The 26019-nt window shown below is 35.1% G+C and overlaps 1 protein-coding gene across 6 annotated transcripts in view; it reads left to right on the plus strand.

Annotated features, from left to right (window-relative positions):
- Positions 1 to 25304, plus strand: part of LOC129002483 (histone deacetylase 4-like) — a 129291-nt gene extending 103987 nt beyond the window's left edge. For 3 of the 6 annotated variants that reach the window (XM_054430321.1, XM_054430322.1, XM_054430323.1), the window contains exons 7-25: positions 2255 to 2337; positions 3693 to 3799; positions 4938 to 5051; positions 5783 to 5874; positions 6669 to 6794; positions 7275 to 7395; positions 7945 to 8216; positions 8966 to 9064; positions 9738 to 9876; positions 10498 to 10612; positions 15790 to 16019; positions 16785 to 16967; positions 17268 to 17431; positions 17765 to 17884; positions 18594 to 18716; positions 19475 to 19615; positions 21077 to 21247; positions 21662 to 21807; positions 24255 to 25304. In XM_054430321.1, the coding sequence (XP_054286296.1) occupies positions 2255 to 2337; positions 3693 to 3799; positions 4938 to 5051; positions 5783 to 5874; positions 6669 to 6794; positions 7275 to 7395; positions 7945 to 8216; positions 8966 to 9064; positions 9738 to 9876; positions 10498 to 10612; positions 15790 to 16019; positions 16785 to 16967; positions 17268 to 17431; positions 17765 to 17884; positions 18594 to 18716; positions 19475 to 19615; positions 21077 to 21247; positions 21662 to 21807; positions 24255 to 24315 (2607 nt within the window). In that variant the 3' untranslated portion in view covers positions 24316 to 25304. The remainder of the gene's footprint in view (positions 1 to 2254; positions 2338 to 3692; positions 3800 to 4937; positions 5052 to 5782; positions 5875 to 6668; positions 6795 to 7274; positions 7396 to 7944; positions 8217 to 8965; positions 9065 to 9737; positions 9877 to 10497; positions 10613 to 15789; positions 16020 to 16784; positions 16968 to 17267; positions 17432 to 17764; positions 17885 to 18593; positions 18717 to 19474; positions 19616 to 21076; positions 21248 to 21661; positions 21808 to 24254) is intronic. The other 3 variants (XM_054430325.1, XM_054430326.1, XM_054430327.1) reach the window with 2 other exon arrangements.
- Positions 25305 to 26019: the final 715 nt, after the last annotated feature.

A 26019-nucleotide genomic window follows, 5' to 3' on the forward strand; every position in this document is an offset into this window, starting at 1 on the left:
GGGTATTAGATTAGTCAGCTGTCACAATTGTAACAACAAAATTGTGTTACAGTATTAGTTTTCTATTCAAGTTTTCTATGTAGAAAAAATAAATATTCTACTCAAAAATATAAAAGTTAAAGCATTGTAAGGTATAGAGAATTTTATAAGGTTTAAGAAAAATATAACTTAAGCCACATTTGGTCAAAAAACAAAGAGTGTTATTAGGCCTATAGGTTTTTAGATTTTGCTGAAATTTAATAAGATCCATAGGCCAGCCAGTAATATAGTGCTTACTTAGGTCCCCAATGGGTTTTGGATCCTATGTGGTTTTTTTTATAAAATGTTAAATTATGTTAGGGCCTCGGGTAAGTTTATAGCATATCTTTGTAAAGTAAGAATGGACATTTCTGTAAAAAATCATTTTATGTAACTGGTTTTTGACCAAGATTATACATTCTACAATGTACTGGTCATATACCGTTGGAATTTTTAGCTGAGAAAAGCTAAAAATTTAGTAATTATAAATTACTGTTATAATTATGCTAGGTATGATTAGACTGAGTAAGGGAAGTAGAGTTTCATAAAATAATTTTTTTATTAGCCTAATAATTTTATGCGCCGAATCTGGTCCAATATATGTAAACTTTAGCGTTGCTATTTTTAGCTTACCGACTGCACTTAATGTTATTTAATAGTATTTAGACGTGATATATAATTTATGTGTCTAAAGTAATTATGTTCCGAAACATTTACATGATTCAGTACTATTCTTGTAGGAATATAAAAATAAAAAAAAATTGATGTTTCATTGTATTGTTATTTTTTACATTTCTGTAAAGTTAACAACATTGTTCTTGCTTCACAGCTATTGAATCGAACCAAAGAGATTTTCATAAAACGATGATTTATTACTACTGTTACTTCAATCATAGACTAAATAGTCAAATATTTGACAAAATGTGAGCTTGTTGATCATTGATGCTGTATTTTATACTGCGAAAAAAAAAAAATCTCTGCTCGTCGAAAAAAAATGGATGAAAAGCTAGCCTTAGATAGAATATTAAATGATTAAAAATGTTAAATGCTGAAGTTAATGAAGATATGTAAAACTTAAAAAGCGGTTTGTGGTTTGATTATTGTGAAACTTTTGCATTAAGAAGCATTATTTTTGTACAGTAGTATAAAAGCCACTAAAATAATTAAATCAGTATAAAAGTGTCCAAAATAAAAAAACAAAAAAAACAAACCCCTAACATATTGGGGTAAGAATAGGTTTTCAATAAGGAAAAGTGGAGTTAATATTCGCAGATCCACAGTTGCATAGCTATAGCAACATGTGTTAACTTGTGATGTAAGTAGCACCTGTGTAAACACTACGGGTAATTTATTTAACATTAAACATTGATGTCATGGAGTAACTAATCAACCTCATGTACTTATAGTCATGAAAACATGTAGTTTTTTACTGTTAATTACAAATTTTTGCATTTACAAAATCTTTTTTTTTTACTTTATTTAATTTACAATCTTGTCAATATTATTTTAAAATCATAAACAATCATAGTAAAATAAAAGTATCAACTTTATTTTATGTCTTTAAATTTGTTTCTCCCGTCTTTATTTATTGGGGTCTTCTATGTAACAAAAATATTTGTATGGTAATTTAGTGTATATTGATATAATTTCTTGATTTGGGTTGTGAAACTTTCTCCGTACATTGCAGTATGATTTTACACATTGAAAATGCCCATCTGCGTTAGTTTATTTAAAATTAAAGGAAAGTTAAAATTCTAAAAGTTTACTTTAATTGAAATATTAATAAAGAAGAAAAACCATACTAGGTACCCTTTTCAAATATTTATAATGACTTGTACATTTGCACTTAAGTTCATGTACACAGTCTCAATATTTGCGAATATAGAAAATATTAAATCACTTGGAAAGGTGTTATAGTAAAACCTTACTAAGAACACACTCGGTAACTCAACAGTTAACCGCTGACACCACAAAAAAACACAATTTTGTCAGAACATTTTGTTTTGAATGTTTAATATTCAACATTTCTATGTAAAAATATTCATGTAAGTAATACATTTATATGTAAAAATTTGTCTGTTATGTGTTAATTTATTACACCTATTAAAAATTCCAATGTTCGGGATAACTCAAAAACCTTTGGGTCCACAAATTGTCAGGTTATTGAGGTTTTACTGTACTTAAAGGATATAAGGTCAAGTCAGTTTAGAAAGTTAATCTGGAATAAATGTTTCAGGGATTTCTTTTGAACAAAAAACACCGGGAAGCTGCTGCAGCCAATGGAGCGATTCCTACCTCCGGCCAAGCCTACCGCAACTGGTATGACACTGAATTACTATCTCATGAACAACGTACGACACTGTTGTGCGGAACTATAAAGGTTTACTATGTCAGTTGTGTGGTTGATGTCGTGAAATACACTTCTATGACAAGGCTGTCTTCTGGTTTTGAAAAATCAATCCTGGCCATGCAAAACAATTGTGAATATTTACACCAGTTGTACAATAAAGATAGTGGAAGCTAATATTTATACTACTGTAAGACCACTCAAAGATAGTAATCTTAAAAAAAAGTAATTTTTAAGTGTGAGTGGAAGAAGATACAGTACATGCATTTGATCACACAACTTGGGCTTAAACTTTGATTCTATTTAATTATTTGTTCACCAACTACAGTAAAATAGTTAACAATGAATCGTTTTGCTATTGTATTTTTAGAACTCACTCAGAACTCTTTATTTACTAGAAAATGTTTATTACAAATAAATTAGCATGTTATTGATTACATTAATTGAGACATTGTTTCTTACGGCATAAAAAGCCACAAATAAAAGTCTGCGGCAATCCAGGTGGTTGTCATGAATTCACTATCCTTGCAAAACAATTTTTATGAAAAAAATTTCTTATTTTTATAACATTTGTCATGAAGGTCACCTACCATTTAGGCACCTTATTCAACAATAATTACGGGAATTTTTAAGCACAGGAGAATCTTATGCAGCCAATTTCTAGGTACATTTAACATAAAAATGTTTCAAATGAATCTCTTACAGTATATGTGGAACGCTCCTTGGGCACTGATGTCCCAAATTTGCTCTAACGTTATTACTCCTTTATTTATTTTCATGTAATGGCAAACATTGGACTAGCCTACTCAATTCATTTCAGTGAGAAGAGATACTCTTTTTATCTTGTTTTCTGTTTCTTTTACAGTAGGCCTATACTTTCTCATCCGTATTTTTCTTTCTTCTGAAATCACATTTCCTGTTCTATGTTCACTTACTTTAAGTTGTAGTGATAGACCAAAAAATCTTGATGAAGGATTAATAGATGAGAATGAAAAAAACTTAAAGGGCTAAAATACTTACAAACTGCACTACAACTTAAAGTAAGTAAACATAGAACAGGGAATGTGATATTATCTTATTTAACTTCCGAAACCCCCTTGATGTTGGTTTTTATTCATTAGTTTTCCTACAATCTCTGCTCATTCTGAATATTAGAGACTGCAATTAATGTCCAAAGAATGAGATTCTTTCCTTTCTTATTGCACATGTTACTGGTTCTATTTCTTTATAGGCCCTTTCATTTTATGACGATAACCAGTGTCTGTTTTCTTGGTAATTGTTACTGATTACTTGAATAGTCAATGTTAAAATTAGGATATGTCTTCAGGTCGGTATTACAAGGTACACCTGGTGAGCCCAATGCTACCAACAGCACTACCTCGCCGTATCGTCTACTGGGCAAGTACGATGAAGACTTCCCACTCAGAAAGACAGGTATGTCGCCAAACCAACAGAGACTGTAGTCAATGTGTGGTAGTGAGTTGATCAATATTTTTGCTGTTTGTTAACATCACTTTTTACCTTAACACGCTGAGAGTTTTACTAATTTAAACTGCAAACACAATGGACAATTTTTTGGAAGCACCTTTTGGAAAATTTTGACATAAAATATTTCTTTGTTTGAGAAGTATTTGGGGTTAATTCTTAGCCAAAATAATGCGAAGGTAATTACAAAATGTTATTTCTAGTTCAACTTTTATTATTAAACAAAATCAAGGAGTGATACAATAAGAAATAGATTCAAACCAATTCTGTCTGTCCCAAGTAAAGAAATACAAAGTAACTGATAAGATTAATCAAATAAAATAAGATTAGTCAACAATAAAAACAAAATTAGTAAATCTATTTTGAGATCAGGCAATAATTTTATTAAGCTACTGGATATAGCTGTTTGCCACTCACAAAAAAAGTGAAAAGCTCCTCTCTAATTTGTAAGAATTTTGTATTCCTTAATATAATTTAGCTATCAAAGTGCAGATTTAAATTTGGTGATTTCAGGAGTACAATCTAAAGAAATGCATGTTTGAATGGTATTTTTACTAATAATTTTGAAAGTTGCTTTTATCCCTACAATAATTTACTGAACAATATTTTCATATTCCTTATTTGTCCAAGTCAAACCAAAAAAGTTAGACTACACTTTAAAAAAATTAATTGTTTCTGAACAAGAACAATGATGAAAGAGCAAACAGTTTGTTGAATGTTTCAATAACATCAATTGAAGATTTCAATACATTATTCTTTGTTGTTTCTTTGGTAAACTTTCAATTTTCTATGTTTTATATTTCTCGTTCATTTGAAATAAGGCAATAGTAAATTAAACACTATTTGTAAACAACTTATTTTTTTAAATGAAATTGCTTTTTGGGGAGTAAATGTAACAAAAAACAATAACAAATGTTTCAGTTAAGTGCCCAGGAAATCTTTATCTGTAGCTTTTGTAGTTTTCTTCATGGGAGATGAACTATCCATACAGTTTGGCCCTAGTGAGATTGCGTAGTCAGTAGTGTTTGTTGTGTGCTGTTTGTTGAATGTCGTGCTAACTCTAACACTCCCCCTCCCCCTCTTACAGCCTCCGAGCCCAACCTACTGAAAGTGCGGCTGAAGCAACGAGTGATTGAGCGCCGCGCGAGCCCCATCGCCCGTCCTAAGGATCGACCTATCAAGCGCCGGGCTCATCTTGCAAGTACGCTCGCCTGCATGCACCCTACTAACTAGCTTTCATTTGTGCTGTGTTTTACATATTTGGATTCCCAACCTTCGGCAATTCCAGAGAATCTCTGGGGTTTTAGTTGGGTTTTTTCATTCCAAGGTTTTTAACTGTGCTTAGGGAATTTTTTTTCCTTTTGGTTACATATGATGATTGCCATACTCGTGGCCACATATTGGATTCCTCGTACTAAAATATTAATGTTATTTGTTATATGGGAGGTTTAGTAAATTTGAAATAGAGTAGAAATGTTATCTAGATTAAATATATAGATTTAATTAATTTATAGTCTTCTTTAGTTAGAACAAATAAAGCGGGAGGAAGTTGCTACAACATCGTAGCAATGTATGTTTGTTTACAATTAATTCCAGTATGATCTGTACCTGAAATGTTTTGAATTTTGTAAAACAAGAGATGGTGCCAAAATTTAGAATGAAAATTCAGGCTTCAAATAATTTTGTTGATTGTAAAATGTTGGATAATTTTGTTGATAATTGTGTCATCAGATGTGTATTCATTATATGTTGTACATTGATAATTCTACTGTGAAAAAAATATTATTTGTTTTCCATTTTATATTATAAACATGTTTTAGTTGGAAGAAATATTCAGGTTTAAAATTTATCAGATCATATTTAATATAATATAATATAGCAGATCAAAATTTATTCTAAGCAAACTATAAGGTCAACCCACTATGTTTGCAGAGTCGACCAGCAGCAACCCTGACTCGGGACCAAACTCTCCCCCTGTGTCTCAGATGTCACCCTCTGCTGGTCACAACACTCCCATACAAGAGGTGAGACTCATCAACTCTCCCCTCACCACCGTCAAGTACTGTCATATCCCCAAATCAATAAATATAAAATTATATTTTAATTAAACATCCAGGTTAATTAGGCATCCAAGGTTATAACTATAAATATCTCCTTGTGCGCAAGAAAACCTTAGGTTGGGCTAAATTTAATTGGATAATTTTACCACCGAGTCTATTCATTGTTGATTCTGATTTTAATTTATTCATAGTTATTCTTTCATTCTCAATATTTTCTTGTATGTTCTCTTTTTTCAAGATTCATATTTTTTTGAAATGTTTAGTACATAGCTCTCCATAATTTATTATTTAAAGTTTCTTCTTCCTATGGTTGAGGATTATGTTGTCAAACATTATTGGAATGATGACTAAATATAGATTTATAACTGCTAAGAATGCAAAAATATAAATACATCAAAAAAACAAAAAATAAATAAAATAAACATACAAACGGTGACAGATTAATTTTTTTTCAGTGAAGCGAATCATACTGAAATATACAACATGGACTACAAGTTACAGTTTTGAACAGAGTGATTTCATTTCAGTATGTTATGATTTTACAAAATTCTTAATGTTTTTTTACACAACATTGATGGAACCATTTGACAGCTTAGCAATTTTTACACAATATAGATCGAAGGTCTTTAATACACAAAGTGATAAATAGCACATCTGATTACTTGCACATTTTGCGTTTAAAACATAGGATTAAGTTATTTAGTTCTTGCAAACCTTCAGTAGCTCTTTGCTATGTAACGTATGTGGCTGATACACAGGAGGGAGAGACCCAGTATGGTCAACTGTCCACTAGTCCTGGCAGCATGAACGACATCTCCGGCCTCTACACTTCCCCCTCCATGCCCAACATCTCACTTGGCCGACCACCCACCTCTACCCCTAATGTGAGTATAGACATCCCTCAGTTGTGGTCAGCTGCTGATTGAGTAAGTTGATGTAAATCATCGATTGCCTACGCCACTTTTGTACCAAACTAAACTGAAAGGACATGTTATTGAAAGTTGTTATAGTATCTTTCCTGACATCAGCTATCACAGTAGTAACATCTAATTGTGACCATTGGGTTTTAGACTAGCACACTCTACGAGTGCCTCAATCCAACTAGCCTATGTTATTTTTTTTAGTAACATTTTGCTTATAGATAGTCTATATAGATGTGATGTCTACTTCAGTATCTAAAAGTTAATACATTTATGTTATGTGCTGTGATGTCTCAAACTCACCACCAGCTCAAGAACGTCTCCTGTCTTACCTTTTCAATTCTCTGTGGTTGCTGTCAGTTACTTAAGTTATTATACTTTATAACTATTTGCTGGATTTTCATAGTCTCCAATAAAGCTTTACAAGGTATGATATATTTACAGGAGAACAAGCTGGCGCCAGTGTCGGAGGCAGAGGTCAGAGCTGCGTTTGCTGCTAGACTGGGAATGCCTCTCACTGGGCAAATGTTGTCCGGCACCCTACCCTTCTACCCCACCCTCCCAGGTATAACAATCAGTGTCAGTGTATGTTAGACTTGTTAATACGGTATGTCAATGTTTTGCTGGGAAATCATTTAGTGTTGTACTGGGATTTTTTTTTTCTAAACCAATTACTGTCAACATTTTTCTCTAGGTTACATATAGGTTTTAAAATTGAGATTTTTCTTGCTATATTCCTTGATGCATTTAGAACTTCACCAAATGAGTGTAGAATAAAATATACATCGTTACTTTAAACTAGAGTAAAACTAATGTGCTGTGATGGAAAAAGTTTATTTTTTACTTTATTTCCTAATTTTGAATTGCAAATTAAAAGGCTACTTCCTGCTGTTATTATAAGAACACTTGTAGCAAACTAACTATGACACAGTCACAGAGCTCAAGGGCCAGCCTAGGTAGTTATTAGTCAGAGTTAGTTGTTAGTTTGAATTAAGTTGTCAAGTATTTTGTTTCTTGTGCTTGAGTGGACTCTTCCCCACTCAGGTAACATTTATTTGTTGGTGAAAGCAACACACTGCAGTGGCGAAATACAATCAGGCTTGTGTTGTTTCAGTAATAGAAGCGGAGTACGGAAGTGCAGCGTACACACACAAGCAGATGGCGTCATTGGAGCAGTCTCGTGTGGGTGTTCACTCTCTGTATCCTTCCGCGGGTATTACAGACACACAGGTGGCACATGCTAGGCTCAACAAGCAAGGTCACCGACCCCTAGGACGGACACAGAGTGCGCCACTGCCCTTGGGACATCCCATGTTGACTGCTGGACTAGTCATGGACCCGGCGCCTTCACACCATCAGATCACCACTCACAACCTGCTCCGACAGGTAGACCATGTTCCTTATCTTCCTCAGTATTCAATACTGAGCTGCTGTAGTTCACAATAAGTTGTCCTCTCAGTTTGTTTTGATTATACAAAGTTGTCATATTAGACAGAAATAAGTAATTGAGACCAGCACAATCTGCCAGTGGCTCAATTAATTTAAGTATCTAATTTATATTCTATGACTGGCTACAACTTTAATCAGTGAATTTGAATGCCTACTTTTGTCAATAGTTGAAGATATAAAAGACTAGTTTGGTGCTAAAAATGTGATAGCCACTATAATAATTGTGATGTTTTTCAATCATCCACTCTTATTATTTAGTTTCGAGGATTTTTTACAAATGTTGGCCCATCTAAAATCTAAAGTCTGCGAAGGATTTAATTTTTTTCGTTACACCTTAAACAAACTACAAGCTAGTGTAATATTTTGATTAAATGCTAAACTTTAAGTTGTATATTTTTGTCTTCAATTATTCAACTTCGGTGTTAAGTAAAATTTTCTAAATTGTATTTTTTGTTTTTGTTTCAAAACTCCTCAGCTCTTTGTTTTACTGGTAAGTTTTTACTCATTTTGTTTAATAATTACAAATAAATACTAAAAGTTAGACAGGGGTTCAGAGTTGGATTAGGGCTATGTTTGCCTTTCAAGTCCATGTTTTTACATATTAGTATTTAATTACGATCGGTTATGATTGTGTCAAATTGAATTTGCATTACAAAGGGTTATGGATGAGGGGTGTTTTGTTGCAGCAAATCAGACAGACAGTTCTGACGAGAGCAGGCAGCAGAGCTCAGTCTCTCAGTGGCAGTCAGCTGGACGAGGCTCCAGAGGGAGAGGATCTCACTGAGGTAGTTGGAATAATATCAAGTATAAAGGAATTGAGCTCAGCTAGATTGCCTGAGAAAGGAACTTATAGCATTCACTTATGGCTACTAAAATAAACATCCCATTTATATGGACCAACTGTAGCCTAAAAAACATAGTTGAATGAACCACTAACAGTGCACTACAGTCCAAAACTATATTTTCTCCCTCAGTTTTTGTTATGTACTGAGACTGCGGCCACACAGTTGTTTTTTCATGCACAAAATCAGCATGAAAACACGTGAAAACTATGAGCAGCATTAAATGTAATGGGAATGCCACTTGCAGTGTGTTTTCCCGCAGTAGTGGGTGCCTATTCGTTTCAATGCTATTCTAATTTTTCGCGTGTTTAATTTGTGCGTGAAAAAAACGCCCATGTGGCATCAGCCTGAGACAGTTGATGTGATATTAAAAATGTCACAGTTCAAGGAACAAGTCTTAAGTAGATCAAAGGAAACGGTGCAAACATTGGACCTTTTGTTAAATAGCATTGTTTATTAATCGTCCAATGACGAATGGCATATCTGAGTTCAGAATTGATCCAGGCGAGGATTGAACCTTCAGTTTCAAAGGCAAGCACTATAATCACTCACCCAGAGACTAATTCATTAGCAGTTAAATGAATGATATGACTGTATTAATTAGAATTGTTTACAGGTTATAGACCTGACGGAGAAAGACAAGAAGGCAGATATGGAGGGAGAGAGTGAGATCTGTCGCCAGCAGAGAGAGAGGGAGAGTTTTCTGCAACAACAGAGGGACTTGATGATGAGGCACACGTTACAAGTCAGCGAAGGTGAGTCACCAAAACTGTAGTTGGAGCCAAACATTTCTCCCTTGCCGTAAAGTAGCAATTTTGGTTTACTGAGGTTTATTCTAGCCATTGAGGATACCAATAATTAACAGCATCAATTAGTGTTTTGTTTCAAATTACACCTGACACCGACACAGGTGATGATGAAAACATTGATGAATTTTAACACTAGCTTAGCTTAAGAACGTAAGATCAGTTAGTGTTATGAGGCCAGGGTATCTGATAAGGTTGGTAGGTGATAAGGGGGGAGGGGGTACTTGATGATAATTTCCTACCTCTAAAATGTGCACAGTGTATATTGTTAATATGGTTCTCAAAGCTAGAATATCAATTCCCCTCCAACTGAGTATTCCCGGCTGATCTGGTAATATTGCAGGCATTTAAAACATTTAGGAAGGAAGAACTTAGGATTTAGAAAGGATTTTTGTTAGGATAGCAGGATTACCTGAATGAGAAACACGTAGGAACAAAAAAACATAAAATACTCTTAATCTATACTATAGTATCCATAAACACCAGTTGCCAGAGTGGACTCTATCAAACAAAAGTCCTGTTTCTCTAATTAAGATTTTTTGAACTCTCAACCACTGTTTGTTGTTCCAGGTTCTGCCTTTACTCCCCGAGCGTCTCATGTTGTAAGGCCGCTGAGTCGAGCGCTCTCTAGTCCTCTGGTGGCGCTCAGTCCGGAGAACGTTCCCTCATCCAACCCTTCACAGAGGTACTAACTACTAGCCTATCATTATGACACTGTGTTGAACCAACGGCACAACTAAGTACAAATGAAAGATGAGTGTGAATGGGTGAAATGCCTTGTGCAGCTTATTTACCAAAACTTGACCTATTTTGTATTTACTTGAAAATTATTTGGATTGTCCCATCATATAGTCAATATATAAATCAAATAGTTTTAATATGAACTAATAAAGGTGTAGGCTGCTTTTAAAAAGAGAATTGGCGTAACAATAATCTAAAATACGATTATATTTCAGATGAGAGAACAGTGGTTATTACTTAGAGCTTGCGTGCGGGATGAAAAATTTAACACTGGCACTTGAGTGACGGTTTTTTTGCACCAAACACTTTCTCTTAATAAATTCCATATTTTTCAATGACAATCGATGTTTTTCCAGATCGTATCTAGTTGTAAGGAGCCACAAATACAAATATCATTGTGGATTGGGACGTAGTATGCATCTATACACGCCCTACAAAGTAATGCTACCGGCGTGGTAACCTGTAAATACTCGCGAGACAATGTACATAAAATGTGTTAATAAATACCTATCATTCCGTTACCTATGTATCAATGTGTTTCTATACCTCCTTGATGTATTCCTGTGAAACAATTATATACTTAAAGCAGGAAACCCACTGGTCCGACACTCTCCGACACGTCACCTTCCGTCAAGGCTCCGACACCTTCCGACAAAATTACTTTGCATTATTTTAAATGGACTGTAACCCACTAGTCAGACACGACACCTTCTGACACGTCACGTCACGACAACATTGCTCTCTGGGGCATTCTTGTCGGATGTCGGATCCGTCATTTCTCCACTCTACGTGCACCAGGCCTAGACTGTCTAGCTTTGTGTGTGATCACAATATGTGGAACGGATATGGAACATGTGATCACAAGAATGTGATGTTTTTGTACAATTATTGGTTACGGAGAAAATTCAAAGAATTTTTATTATTTCTTATTGTTATTCTTATGGAGAATATTATAAAATATTGTAAGTTTGCTTTCCGATGGATATATTTTGATCACACTTGGTAAATTTCTTTATTTTATACTAAGTTATTGAAACTTTACTAAAAACCACACTTTTTTACCCTCCCTGTAGCGATCCTAGGTACTCATAAAACCTAAATTAAATACACTTAAGCTAATTGAAAATCAATTCAGGTAAATAGAAATTTGCTTAGTCGGCATTTTTGCTGCGACGGTGGTATTATTGTTTACGTTTTGTACTGTACTTTTTGCTAATTTCCCTGTAGTACAGTTAAGTAAATGTTACCGAAATTATCAAGGTGGGTCTAGGAAGGTCCTTGACCATTGTAATCTCTCATACTAACAGAGACCGTCATAAATGTTATGGACTTTTTTCATTATTTGCTCCCTAACTACTGCTTGTGAAACAGTATGTGATCACATGTTCCATCGCAACTGGCACTGTTAGAGTAGTGGTGTATTTCTCGTCGGGGGCCTACTGTCGGAGCCCGTCGGACCAATGGGTTAATGCCTTAAAATTGCGGAAGGCGTCGGAAGGTGTCGGAGACTTGACGGAAGGTGACGGTGTCGGAGAGCGTCGGACTAGTGGGTTTCCTGCTTAAGTGAAATTTATGGAAACGTTGAATCTTAAGGCTAGTTCACACAATAGTCACAGATACTACTCACCAGCAAAATATTATCTGAGTTCACACATGGCGAGTTGTAGCGGCTAGGAGGTTGTAGGGTTTGGCGATTCGTTTGTGTGTTACTATATTTTCTGCTGTAAAAAATGCCGTATGTGGGAATAAGACTTTGAGATGTGTGGCTTGTGTATGTCTAGGTACTACTTTGCGAGAAATTAGGAGATGAAGTAAGGAATAAAAACTCTGAGAGGGTTCGGGATCGGATGGAGGAAAACATGATGAGCTTAACATTTCTAAAGTTTGAGGAGTTATTAGAAATGATGATCAGCTAGTGATTCCAATTAAAACCAAACTGGAAAGTTAAGTAGGCTATATGGCGAATGGAGACTCCCTAAAATCACTACAATACCTATTAGAGTGCCTCATAATACAATTTCTGCATGACTCATGTGACTCTTAAGGTTGGCTACTCACCACAATAGTTGAACATGTCCGACTTACTGCGCGAGTGAAATTTTACGCTCCGGTGATTGCTAGTTGCCGCTACTTTTTGTTCTCACATAGAGATTAGTAGACGCGACTAGTTGCAGCGAGTAAAATCGCCATGTGTGAACTAGCCTTAAGTGATACAAAGCACAAATTGTTACCATAAAAGACGTAAATTAAGGTGAAGTTTATTATTACAAAAGATTGTCTAGTTTTATGAAATGAAATTCATACAAATTGATTTTACATTGGCCTACCTGTCATAAGTTAAAAATATTGATATATTTAAATATCATCATTAACTTGCTACATAAAACATGTAGGCTAGTTGTTCAATACAAAACAGTGATATTGTTTGTATTAATTTATTTTCTTAGTAGTCAAAGAACTAACATTGTCTTAACAAAACAAGTGAATAAATCCGCAGTTGACATATTAATGCAGAGGAATGGGATCTACCAAATATTTCAAGGATTAAATTTTGACACTCAAATGTCATTTTGAAACCCTCCAAAAAAAAAAAACATTTTTAGTTTCTAATTATTAAAAAATCGTAACAAATGCTGATGTTGCATATTTGTAACTGTTTTGTCTACTGTTGAAGGATAGCGAAGAGAGGGTGGAGAGTGTGAATTCTAGCTTAGGAGCTCTACTAGGGTAGATTTTAGTTTCAATACCTAATTTATAAAAACTAACCAAAAAAGATAGTTATTTCAAAGACATCAGGCTAACAAGTATTATTAATAGTATGGATGTGTTGATTCTCAATACCATTGATACTTGGACATAGGTATCAGTTTTGAGAATCGATCGCCAACAGTCTATTCCGATACCAATACCCGAAAAATCTGCGAAGATCGTATGATCGGAAATTTACTGCGATTGCAGAAGATGATGATGACATTTCTGTGACCGCAGGAATCGATGATAATGTCTGCTACGGGAGACGGGCATGTTTTGTGATCGTAGAAGACGACTATGATGACTCACGATGTTACCTTGAGTTTGATTTTACTGAAAATATCATACTGGCACACCTCTAGCTATGGTAACATATTCTTTTTGATTTTTCGTTGTTAGATCTTCATTTACCTTTGATATAACAGTTATTTAAAGTGTTTAGAAGAGTTTAATCTTAAATTGGCTCTTTAGAATTGTTCTTTGCTGCATTCATTCTTTCTTTACTTGAAAATCACCAGATCACCTCAAAAATACTTTATGGAAGGATATAAAGACAGATGTTGGTGTTGCATAACCAATCCATTCAGAAAATTTAGTAAAACTAAAAAAAGAAATGGTATTGGTATCGAGGATCGATAAGTTTTAGTATCGACACATCACTAATTATTATAGATTGTAAACAAATCAAAATTTTAACACGTTGGCGATGCATTTGTGCTTATAAAATACTTACATACAAGAAAACAAAAAACTCATAAGCTCTGGAAACAGCATCTTAAACTCAATCAATTACTTATAAAGATAAATAGCGATAAGGACTGGAAGAGAAGGATTCCCTTGTGTCAGTATTAAATTCATTTTAACTGATGAAAGCAAAGAGGACATTTCAATGATGAAGGACTATTTTGTCGAGGCAGTGGAAGTAAATGCAGGTACAACTTATAACCAATAAAATTGGCACTCTAAATCACAGACAGTACTTTTATTGTCTCAAAATATTAGCACTGATAAATTCTAACCAACTAACAACTAGGTTACGTAATTTCAATTTAATGTAAAATAAATTGTGCAAAAAACCAAAGGATTATCTATTTCCTTGTACAAGCTGTAGAATAGATGATTGTAGAATAACAAATTTGAAGCCTCCAACTGAGTATGCTGAAAAAAAGTCCAGGTAGACCATAGTTGCCATAGTACAATGCAGGTACAACTTATAACCAATAAAATTGGCACTCTAAATCACAGACAGTACTGCTATTGTCTCAAAATATTACCACTGATAAATTCTAACCAACTAACAACTAGGTTACGTAATTTCAATTTATGTAAAATAAATTGGGCAAAAAACCAAAGGATTTTCTATTTCTTTATACAAGCTGTAGAATAGATGATTGTAGAATAACAAATTTGAAGCCTCCAACAGAGTATGCTGAAAAAAAGTCCAGGTAGACCATATAGTCTACTGTAAGTTGTAGTAGACAAAAAAGACACAGAACATACAATATTTTTTCTCCTGGGTTATGAGGCAATACTTCCCTGAGGAGGAAATGGAAATATTGTGTTTTCTTTGTCTTTGTATTATGGCCTTACCTGGACTTTGTCAAAGGTATAGCAGCTTTCCTGTCAGTTATTTGATGAAAAAATACACTAAAACCTTTGAAACCGAAACCATAATAAAATATTCAAATTGTGTCCCTGGCATGGGTTGGCCTAGTTGGCCAACATAATGCAATGGAGCAGACGGTGACATGGATATAGTATATTAGTATATACCGTTATAAAGTCCCGAAAACAACTGTTGAGTACTTTCATTAGATTTTGAGTATACATTTGTAGAATTTAAGATTACAGTTATCAAAATAACGTAAAAATAATCATTGTAAACCTCTTTGGCCCAAAATAGCCATAACATCCAACCACTGACTAACCGATAGAAGTATGTTATAAAAATTGCCTTTTCCCCTCATTTCGGTTGATCGACGTTTTACTGTGTCAACTTTTATAAATTCCCATTCCATCTTTTGCAGATTTGGTAATCAATAATAGCAGCAAATACAAAACATGATTTCTCAAGTATATTCGTGTACCTGTTTGTTTGTGAGTAAGGGGTTGAGTTGTAAATTAGATTGGATTTTTATGAGACAGACACACCGGGGTGTGTATTTTAAGGCAAACGATGAGTGGTGAATGGATGTGATGACCGCTTTGGTACTAACTGGAGATCAAGTGGTTCTTTAGTCAGGACCATTCGTAAAAAACTCAATGATCAAAAGGCTGTTAGGTCTAATTTCTTAAGTTCTGATTATTTTCAGGATAGGACCGGCAACCTTCTAATCACAGTAGTAGCTTACTCTGGTGTGATTGTTACAGTAGTCCCTCGGTGGTGACGACAGGTCTGGCCTACGATGGACTGATGTTGAAGCACGCTTGTGTTTGTGGAGACAACAGTCTACACCTGGAGCACGGCGGACGTCTGCAGAGTGTGTGGGCCAGGCTGGGAGAGACTGGTCTGGTCGCTAGGTGTGACAGAGTACGCAGTCGCAAGGCTACATTGGAGGAGCTACAGCTGTGCCACAGTGAGGCACACACACTCCTATTTGGTAAGTATACATTAGCCACTTGTGGACTTTTTGCTTCAGAGCCTGTCGAACTCGCTTGATGAACAGCAGCATCCTGTCAATGAGCTCTTCCTAAAGGCGATATTTCCCAGTTGCTAAATTTTTTTACTCCAACTTAACATATAAGGGTCAGGTACAGACGTTAGCTACTGGATTCTGGAGGAACTTTATCCAGTGGTGAGCTATGAGATAGGCCACTACTCTAAGAGCAGCCAGTTTCGCACTCGAAAGCGACTTGTAAACGTGCTCCTGGACTGTTTTAGGTAGTCCATAGTGCAGTGCTGAATTGGGACGGTTTGCAGTTATGACAGTGACTAAGCGTTTTAACAATGCCTTAAAAAGGGACATATTGTGGACACTAGACTACTAAAACCTGGGGCACTTAGCAGTTGACTATTATTATTATTGTAATTCTAGAAAAATACCCTTGTCAAAAAAGAAAAAGACTAGCTCGACATTAAAAATTCTGCAGCTGTATTCTGTAGCTTTATTCAGCAGCCAAATTGGGCAACAAGGAAACTCACTTTAAAACTGATGTCTGTATTTTTTTAATTCCAAGAGCATTTCTCTTTACTGCATTCAGATATGTTCCGTTGTAAAGTAAATTGTCTGTAGTCTCTTAGGCTGAAAACATTTCTTGCACGCTATGTCCCATTTAATTGTGGATCTGTATATTTACCTGTAGGGTTATGTGGGTATGCAAATAAAAATGCAACTATTGTGTTTGTAACCAGCATGTTGATGCAGGTACAAACCCTCTGAACAGACAGAAGCTTGACATGAGCAAGTTGTCCATGTTGCCCATCAAGAGCTTTGTGCGTCTGCCATGTGGAGGGGTGGGGGTTGACTCCGACACTACGTGGAATGAGCTTCACACTGGACCTGCCGCTCGCATGGCTGCTGGCTGTGTCATCGAGCTGGCGTTTAAAAGTGAGTCTTTTTATATTACATGAAGATCTTGTTGCACGTTTTTCAGGAATAGCCCAAATTTTGGTTTTATTTGTTATGGATGTATTTAAAATTAACATATAAAAATGTTAATCCTAAAATATGATAACATTTTAGTAAGATGAAAGAATATGGCATCTCTGAAACAGACATTGCCCACATTCCAATAATAATCCTCCATATCCAGATAAAACGACAATTCAACCATAGGGTCTGAAATAACTGCGGAAAATAGTGTATATGAAAAGTTTAGTTGACAATGATGAATTGAATGTTCTGCAGCTGCCACTGGTGAGATGAAGAACGGAATGGCTGTGGTGAGACCACCGGGACATCATGCGGAGGCATCACAGCCAATGGGCTTCTGCTTCTTCAACTCCATCGCTATTGCGACTAGACTTGTCCAACAGCGCCTGGACGTGAGAAGGATACTCATCGTAGACTGGGTATGATCATGACGTTACGGTACTTAGATTTAAAAAAAGGGTTATTCATAGTAATGAAGCAGGACAAGATCTTTTAATGTTTACTGGTGGGATAGATGCTTAGAACATGTTAGTCAATAGTCTTCTATGAGCTGATTAGTTTTGACTTCCTGCAGGCGTATTTTTTTTTTAATCTCTTCTCAAAAAATCTTGTCTCGTAGAACGAGATTTAAAATTTCCCGAAACTTCGAGACTTGTCAATCCCTAGTACACATACATCCCTAGTAGTATGACATTGATTATTTACAAAACATATGTTGTAAAAGTGGTTGACAATTTGACATTTTGCAACAGGACGTTCACCATGGTAATGGGACCCAGCAGGTGTTCTACGACGACCCTAGAGTCCTCTACCTGTCTCTACACAGGCACGACGACGGCAACTTCTTCCCTGGAACTGGGGGACCTACAGAGGTAACATATTATCATAGACTTGCTAAAACAAATCACTCTTTTCTTTGCCATTTACTTACACGTTTTGTAAATACATTTGACAAATCTGTTGACTAAGTCTATTCCTTTGTATGTACAAATAAAGGCAATAAAACTTGATTATTGTATATTATTTTGTTAATCTACTTTTCTGTATAGCCAACATTTAAGTCAATTACTACTCCTATCACAAAAGTAGCAAATACAAAGTACAAAGTAGCAAAAGTTAAGTCAGCCAATGTTTACTTAGATCGTTAACACTATTCCAGCTCTTTAAAATAAAAAAATATACTTTATAAATTTTTGTAGGGATTGAATTTGTATTGAATATAAAATTAAAAGCAATATAGTTAGAGAAAAAAATAATATTTTAATTTAACACATTTCTACATCAACCACACTTTTAAATTGTACAGTTATCAATTTTGTAGTCCGTTGAACATTTTTCTTACTCTTTTTCATTTTATATATTGCAGTCTACACACCTATTGTTACTACCTAAATTCAATGTGTACTGCATTTTCTATGAAAGAGAATAACGACTGTTACACTTTCTTGGAAAATGTATGGAACAGAGCTAGTAATAGTATCATAGGCAATTTTTTTTTCAGATTTGATCACGCAGGAATCAAACATAAAATAATAGTTATTTGACGAGACACTTACATTAGTTTATTGTTTCCTTGTACAGTGTGGCACAGGAGCAGGTGTTGGCTTCAATGTGAACATAGCCTGGTCTGGAGGTCTAAACCCTCCCCTAGGAGACGCCGAGTACCTGGCTGCCTTCCGCACTGTGGTCATGCCTATAGCCAAGGTACTGTACAATGCTGTTCATTTGGTGTCAGTTTAGAAAACGTTGTATCCCTGCTACCATTGCTGGCACATTGTCAGTATAGTAATGAATTGGTTGTGAACAATGTTTAGGAAAGTAGTTAACACTTGAATTTGGTTTTAGAATTGTTTACTTTTTTGTCCTATTTAGTCAGAAAAAGTATTACATGTACTATTCAGATTTTAAGGAAGAAACTCAAAACACAGAAGCCTATGGATTTTGTGATAGGATAGCAGGCTTACCTTAAAGTAGAAAGTCTCCTCTGGCACAATAAACACAAAAAACCTTATAATACACAGAAAATTGAATATTTTACTGTTACCGACATAATTTCCAACAAAAAAGGGAGATCATACCCTCTATACTACATTTTCTAATCAGCTTATTTATGTAACCGTAGTCAGGTTTTAAACACAAAAGTAAAATTTTTGGTTGTGGCTATGTGTGTCTCTACCACAAAATGTAATGAACCTAATGAAATGTTATGACCGAGGGTTATCGTATTTCAGAAACTTACAAGTAGGATTTTTTTTTGTACAACCTTAGCTTACAAGTGCTAGAAGAATGGTTAAATTAGCTTGACTTTGAACCAAACTATATATGAAGTATGAAGTGAACTATACCAAACTGTATGTGAACTGATCTATATCCTATGTATGAACTATATGTAAACTGTATATGAAGCTGAATGATATTGTTAGATGTTGTAGAAGTTTTTCACAGTACGTGATGTTTGACAGGAGTTCAACCCTGAGCTGGTGATGGTGTCAGCTGGGTTTGATGCAGCAACTGGCCACCCTTCACCACTAGGAGGCTACAAGCTGTCTCCAGCATGCTTTGGCTACATGACCCGTCAACTCATGCAGCTCGCTCACGGCAAGGTATGTGATGCTATACAGCTAGTTGGAAACAACCAGTATAGTATTTAGCTAGTTAACACGTTCGCTACTGAGCGTCGCATATATGCGACGCCGCGATCATTGCCACAGACCGAGGTATACATTTGAATCTTACACATAGACCATGTGTCACTTGGATAAAAGTACACACAGACCACGGGCAAAAACCCGTAAAACAGGTATCATTTACATTGTAATACGCTACAATCGTGTTTGTAAATAACTTATTCTTATTTTTTGTATTTTTTATAACCTTTTGTAATGTCACATATTTGCGACGCCCGGTCTACAGCGAAGACAATAGTGAAAATTATCACAGTTTTCTTGAAATAGACCAAACGTCGCATATATGCGACGGTTCATTTTTGTTTGTGTTTTTAGGTGAAAGTAAGTAAAAAAAAAAACAGATTATTCAAGAACAGTTTATAGGCCAACTGAACAAATATGAAAGCTACATAGGATAATGCAGCATACATACTGCATACATACATTCAGTGATGCTGGAAAGTAAAGACCAGTTTTTCCAACTATCATATGACGTCACCAATCATCATATCCACAGACCAAGCGACGCAGTTGTGCATCAGACATCTCTGTAGACCACTGCAGGGAATTCAGTGCCTTCAAATAGACCGTTACAAAGATATAAGCATTTTAATAACATTAGAACCCGGACCCAAATATGCGACAGCAGTCTATTTTAATGTGACTAGCCGCCGCATATATGCGACGACAGTCTATGGGTGGAAACCGGCCGTCGCACATATGCGTCGCTGGTCCATGTGAATGAAAAATTTCGTACTATTGCAGTAGCGAACGTGTTAAAAAAGGAACAAGGGAATATAATGACACACATAATAATTAATTAATGATGTGTCGATACCAAAATTTATCGATTCTCGATACTGATGCAATTCTTTTATAGTTTTACCAAATGTTCTGAATGGATTGGTTGTACTACACGAACCCCTGTCTTTATGTCCTTCCATAAAGTATTTAGTGAAAATTTGATTTTTTTTTTTAGCAAAGAAATAATTAATGTGGTGCAATGAAAAATTATAACTAGCCAATTTAAGTTTAATCCCTTCCAAACACATTAAATAACTACCATAACAAAGGTAAATGAAGATCTAACATCAAAAATCAAAAAGAATATTATTTTAACTAGTGATGTGCCAGGCTGATTTTTTCAGTGAAGCCAAACTAGAGGTAGTACTAATTGTATACAAAGAATGAAGACAGTTTGATTTGATTTGCTTACGATTTTGCCATGACCGCAAAAAAACGGAAGAACTTCGCGATTTTGACAGGATTGCAGAAGTTTACAATTTCAACAACTACAACCGCTAAAAATTTTAAATTTTACTTTTCAAAGCAATTGGGTTTGGGGCCAACCTGATTGTGGCTTGCGAATCCCTAATTATTGTGAGTGTTGTCACGCAGGTGGTGTTGTCGCTGGAAGGTGGGTATGACCTGGCAGCTATCTGTGACTCAGCGGAGGAGTGTGTGAAGGCATTGCTGGGCGATGACCCGAGACCTCTCACGTCTGAGGAGCTACACCGCTCACCTTGTCAGAACGCAGTTGACACTTTGCAGAAGACCATCGCTGTCCAGGTACAACTACTAGCCTAGTGTCACAGTATCCTCAATAAATGGATCCAAGACTTCTTGTACAACAATCATATTTACCCATTTAGCTAAATACTTAAATAAGAATTGCAATTTGGAAAAAAAATGGACTTACTTCTTAGAAAGGTAATTCTACAAAACACTTTGTTTGGCTGTAGCCTACAGCTCCCCCAATGGAAACTCGTCCTCCTAAACACCACACTATCACATCTTCCAACTCGCCCGTGGATCAAATACTCTCATTCCTCGCCTTCTGTCAGCAGAACAAGTTGTTGATTGCAACACTCACAGTCTAATCATAAAATATTGTCTCTGTACAATTTGACCCCCACCTCTCCCCTACAATAGACCCACTGATCCAGTCTTGTTTAGTCTGACACTCGGTTTGTTTGCCCACAGTTGAGTCACTGGGCTGTGTTGAAGCAGACGGCTCATCTTGTGTCTTGCTCAGCCATGGAGGCGAGTTACTCAGAGAGAGAAGAATCTGACACTGTCTCAGCCATGGCGTCACTCTCTATGCAACAACAGGCCTCCTCACAAATTCAGTGAGTCAAATCAGAATGTTCAAATTTGATATTTTATTGTGATTTTTATTGTCAAATATTTTAAAATTAAAATTCAGTAGTTCTGATAGTATTTGCAGACCACAACTTAAAATGGGTTATGAGATGGTTTTACATTAGAACCCTGAATCTAAATAAATCCTGCAACAACAGGACGAAGCCCCTGGCCAGATAACAATTTGGCTGAATAAACCAACCAATTATAATAATGAAAATGTATACCTAATAATAATGTGTAATCAATAAATGTAGTCATAAATAATGTTAAAAACTTTTGTGGGATTATTTTTTAGACAAATTGACGTTTTTAAAACCAATACAGAATTAATTGATTGTAATATGTGGTTAAGTAATTAACATAATTCAGATAGCATAAATAAGGATTCTAAAGATATAGATATTAAATAGGGATGGGGGTAAAAATTACTCACAATGAATTGGCTTTGGAGATGATTAGGCCTTAAAGAGTCCTTGTAACCTAGACGTTCTTACTCTTAAAAGAATAAAAAAACTACAAAGGAAATTTCTAATCTCACAGTCAAAATCACACTGGTGTTTGAAAAAATATTTTGAGAAGGTAAATAACTCTTCAACGGCTGTTTGAAATTAACGAAATTAACATTGTTCTTATGACATTGACGGGCAAATCTAAGATGGCCATTACCTTCCGTGGACTCCCTTAGATAACAATTCAAAACTACAAAGAACATTTTCTTCTCATAGTATACTAGATATTTAACACTTTGGTGTTTGAAAAAAAATATGGACGATAAATAACTCTTCAGCAGCTGTTTGAAATTATCCAAGATGGCCGCTAGCCTCTAAGGACTCTTAACATAGTCTATAATTCTTGCTGAATTTTCTCGTCCATTGTTTTTTTTTATGTTTAAAGGTAAAGCTGGGTTTTCCAAAGCTTAGATACAGACTGTGGACACTCTCCTTTTGTTTTAGGTAATTTAATGGTACTGTTTTCCGCGGACTGGATGAGCGGAAAATCGCTTCTCTGCACTCAGCTTCTGTGCTTAGGAAAACCCAGATTAAGGCCTACTTTTTTAACCTCACTCAACTGAGTACTGTACACAGTTAAATGTAAATAAACAGATAACCTGTGAAATTGCTCAAGTCTCGGGTACAAATGCGTGCAGTTGGTTAGCTGTTGGACGTACGTTTTGATATTGGCATCCTAGAAGTGCCTGAAGGACTTTCAAACCCGAGCCCGGATGTGAGGGGTTCTTCTGGATTCCTTTTGGAGCTACTCAGCTTGAACTACGATTTCAGCATGTCAGTTGCTCCTCTCATATCATCACTTATGTGTAGGGATGGTCAAGTCTCGAAATTTCGGGAAATTTTCGGGAAATTTTACATCTCGTTACACGAGACGAGATTTCTTTTTGGCCGAGATTTTTATCGAGACGAGAGTTAAAAATAAAAAAATTTAAAAAAAAAATTAAAAACGCCTGCAGAAAGTGAATGCAATACCCGCAATACAGGAGCGTGTTGTAGTTGCGTTTCCTTTGCGAAGGCGTTCTTATTTAATTAATTCTTTAAATGTAAATATTACATTAATTATTTTAATAATATTACTTTAATAACATTTGAGAAGTTTTGTTAAGTGTAAGCAGTGTGAGGAATGTTTTATCTATCTATATATTAATACGCAAGCATGTTTCTTTAAAACCTTTTTTCTCAGCTCGTGTGCATCGTAGGGAAAATCTACGCATACCGTTGGAAAACTATTTTCCTGTAGGTGTGCAGAGTCCCTTTATAAATTTAAATAGGCTCAAAGATAAGCGCAAAAATGAGTTTAAAAATTTGAAAAAATATACATGGATCTTATGCGTTGCCATGCTGGTGACGAAATAACAACGAAATATAAACAGAAAATCAAAACAAATGGAAGAAACTCCAATCACATGTTTTATTTACAGTGTGGGGTGAAACATTAACCCCACATGTAATGTAATGTTATATACATGTAATGTATATAAGTGAGTACATTACATATTTTTGGTCGAGTTTCGACCACTGGACATTACTCGTTACTATAAAAAGTCAAAACAAGTAACTATTTTATAAAAATGAATATTGCTTTTATTTTATGATTTATTTTATTTTAGGATAAGTTGAACTCTAATCCTAACTGACATCACTATGTTTCCTAATTGTAGGCATTTTTAATAAGTTAGGCGTGATTAATAAAAAAATGTTATGCTGATATTTTTTAATAAAAGATTGTAAATATTCTTGCCTATTATCATTATTTTTGTATTTAAACAGTCATCTAACATGTTACAAAATCAGGTAAATATTTTGAGCGTGCATTTCCCGTTGTGTATGAGAAGGGAAATCTCGTCTCAATCTCGTCTCGTCTCGTCTCGAACTAAAAATCCAATCTCGTCCATCCCTACTTATGTGTTTACCTTTTGCAGGAGTCCAGAGAGGTCAAGAGAAGAGTCAGTTGAGCCCATGGAGGAAGATGAAGTCAAGTGAAGGATCAGTGCATCTTCTTGTGTCGGTTGCTCCTCTTGTGTCGTCGATGGATGGCAAAGTCCGTCGTCGCTTGGTCGCGTCCGGACGCCATCCTCACGTCATTCCTCGTAGCATGCTTCTGTCTGTTACCGTTCATTGTATGTTAACCCGCCCGGTGATGTTATGTTACGAGCCTTCTCTACCTCAGTTTTCTTTTTGAAGGCCTTTACACTTTTTTGTCTTCCATTAGTCTTGTTTTCATCGTTAAGTTCTATCTTAATGATGTGTCTCGGATTGTAATTCGGATTCTTTTGTACCGTTTTCCATTGTTGTGTCTATGATGTAACAATTTTTACTTTGGTTTATGGGTGAGATTGTACTCGGTGTATGCGAGAAAGGCGGGGTCGTTAAAAACGGGAATATTCTCAAAGCTTTATTCCAGAATGTGAAATTTGTCATTAGGAATGTAAAGTCTTGGTGAATTGATTTTTTTTTTACTGTTTAATGTTGATCGTTTATTATTCGTAATGATGAAGTGTTATATTGCTAAAAACTTTATTGTGAATTCGTCTATTTCCAATTTAATACATTTCCATGTTTTGAATTTCGCTTGGTAGTCTAGTGTAGTAGATGACAGACGCGATTTATTTGGAAAATGGAAAAGACATAGGTTAAGATATCTGTTATGAATAAGGCATTAAGTTTGCATTTGAAACCATGACATATTTTGTTCAACTTGAGACAGGGATCATTCACAATAACTAAGCACATGTTTACTCACCAAAAGTACCTAATGTTCTTGTAGTTACATTTTCATAAAGCCACTGGTTTGAACCAACACTGTGTATACAAATAACAAGCTTTAAGAATAGATATTAAAGAAGCCAAGGATTTCCTACAATTTTGCATGTTCAAGGTATAGCAACTATTTTGCTTAAATTAGTTCTCCTGGTAATTATTTTCAAGTTAGTGTGACAATAAATAATTCTGTTACAAATTTTTATCTAACAAGTACCGGTTACACAGTTGTTTTTTTTTTTTTTTACTTAATGCCTAATCTCTTAAGTTAGTCGTAACAATGTGATTTACTCTTTTGTGTATGAAATTATTTTAACATTCCAAAAACCTTTTTATAAAAATTTCCAGATCAAGGCTAATTAATGAAAGTAAAATATGTTTTGTATATAAAAGATTGCGTTGTTAGATGATTTATTTTTTGTAAGTAAGGCTTCAGCTTTGAGAACAATCATGTGATATACATATATTTATTGTTGTGCTATTGATATAAGAGTCTATCTATGGACATTATACCTTGCTAGAAGTTTATTAATTGTTATTTGTTCGATGTATATAACTGTGAATAAGAATATCATATATTTTGAACGTAGATCAATGATTGTCTAGCTGCTCATAATTATACATTTAAGGTGGAAATATTTATTGATGTATTTTGCCGCCTGTCCGCAGTCGTAGTGATGTGGATTGGCGGGTGTCATTAGTCTAGCTGGGCTCAATGTTGTTAATGTCGGCAGGTCCGATCAATGTCGTGCAATAGTTTTAGTCGTTAGCCTTTATTTCCCACACATTAACCCATTTTGTACTTTTTTACATAAATTATAAATTAAATAAGATGCTTAGTGAAATCTAAATTAAATTTTAATTTTATATGTCAATATTAGAAGTTAATGAGAAAGTATTCCATTTTTAAATGGAACATTTTAAAAG

Source organism: Macrosteles quadrilineatus, unplaced genomic scaffold (genome assembly GCF_028750875.1).
Source record: "Macrosteles quadrilineatus isolate MER2022 unplaced genomic scaffold, UCM_ALF_1.0 Scaffold_9__3_contigs__length_116548681, whole genome shotgun sequence".
NCBI lineage: Eukaryota > Metazoa > Arthropoda > Insecta > Hemiptera > Cicadellidae > Macrosteles > Macrosteles quadrilineatus.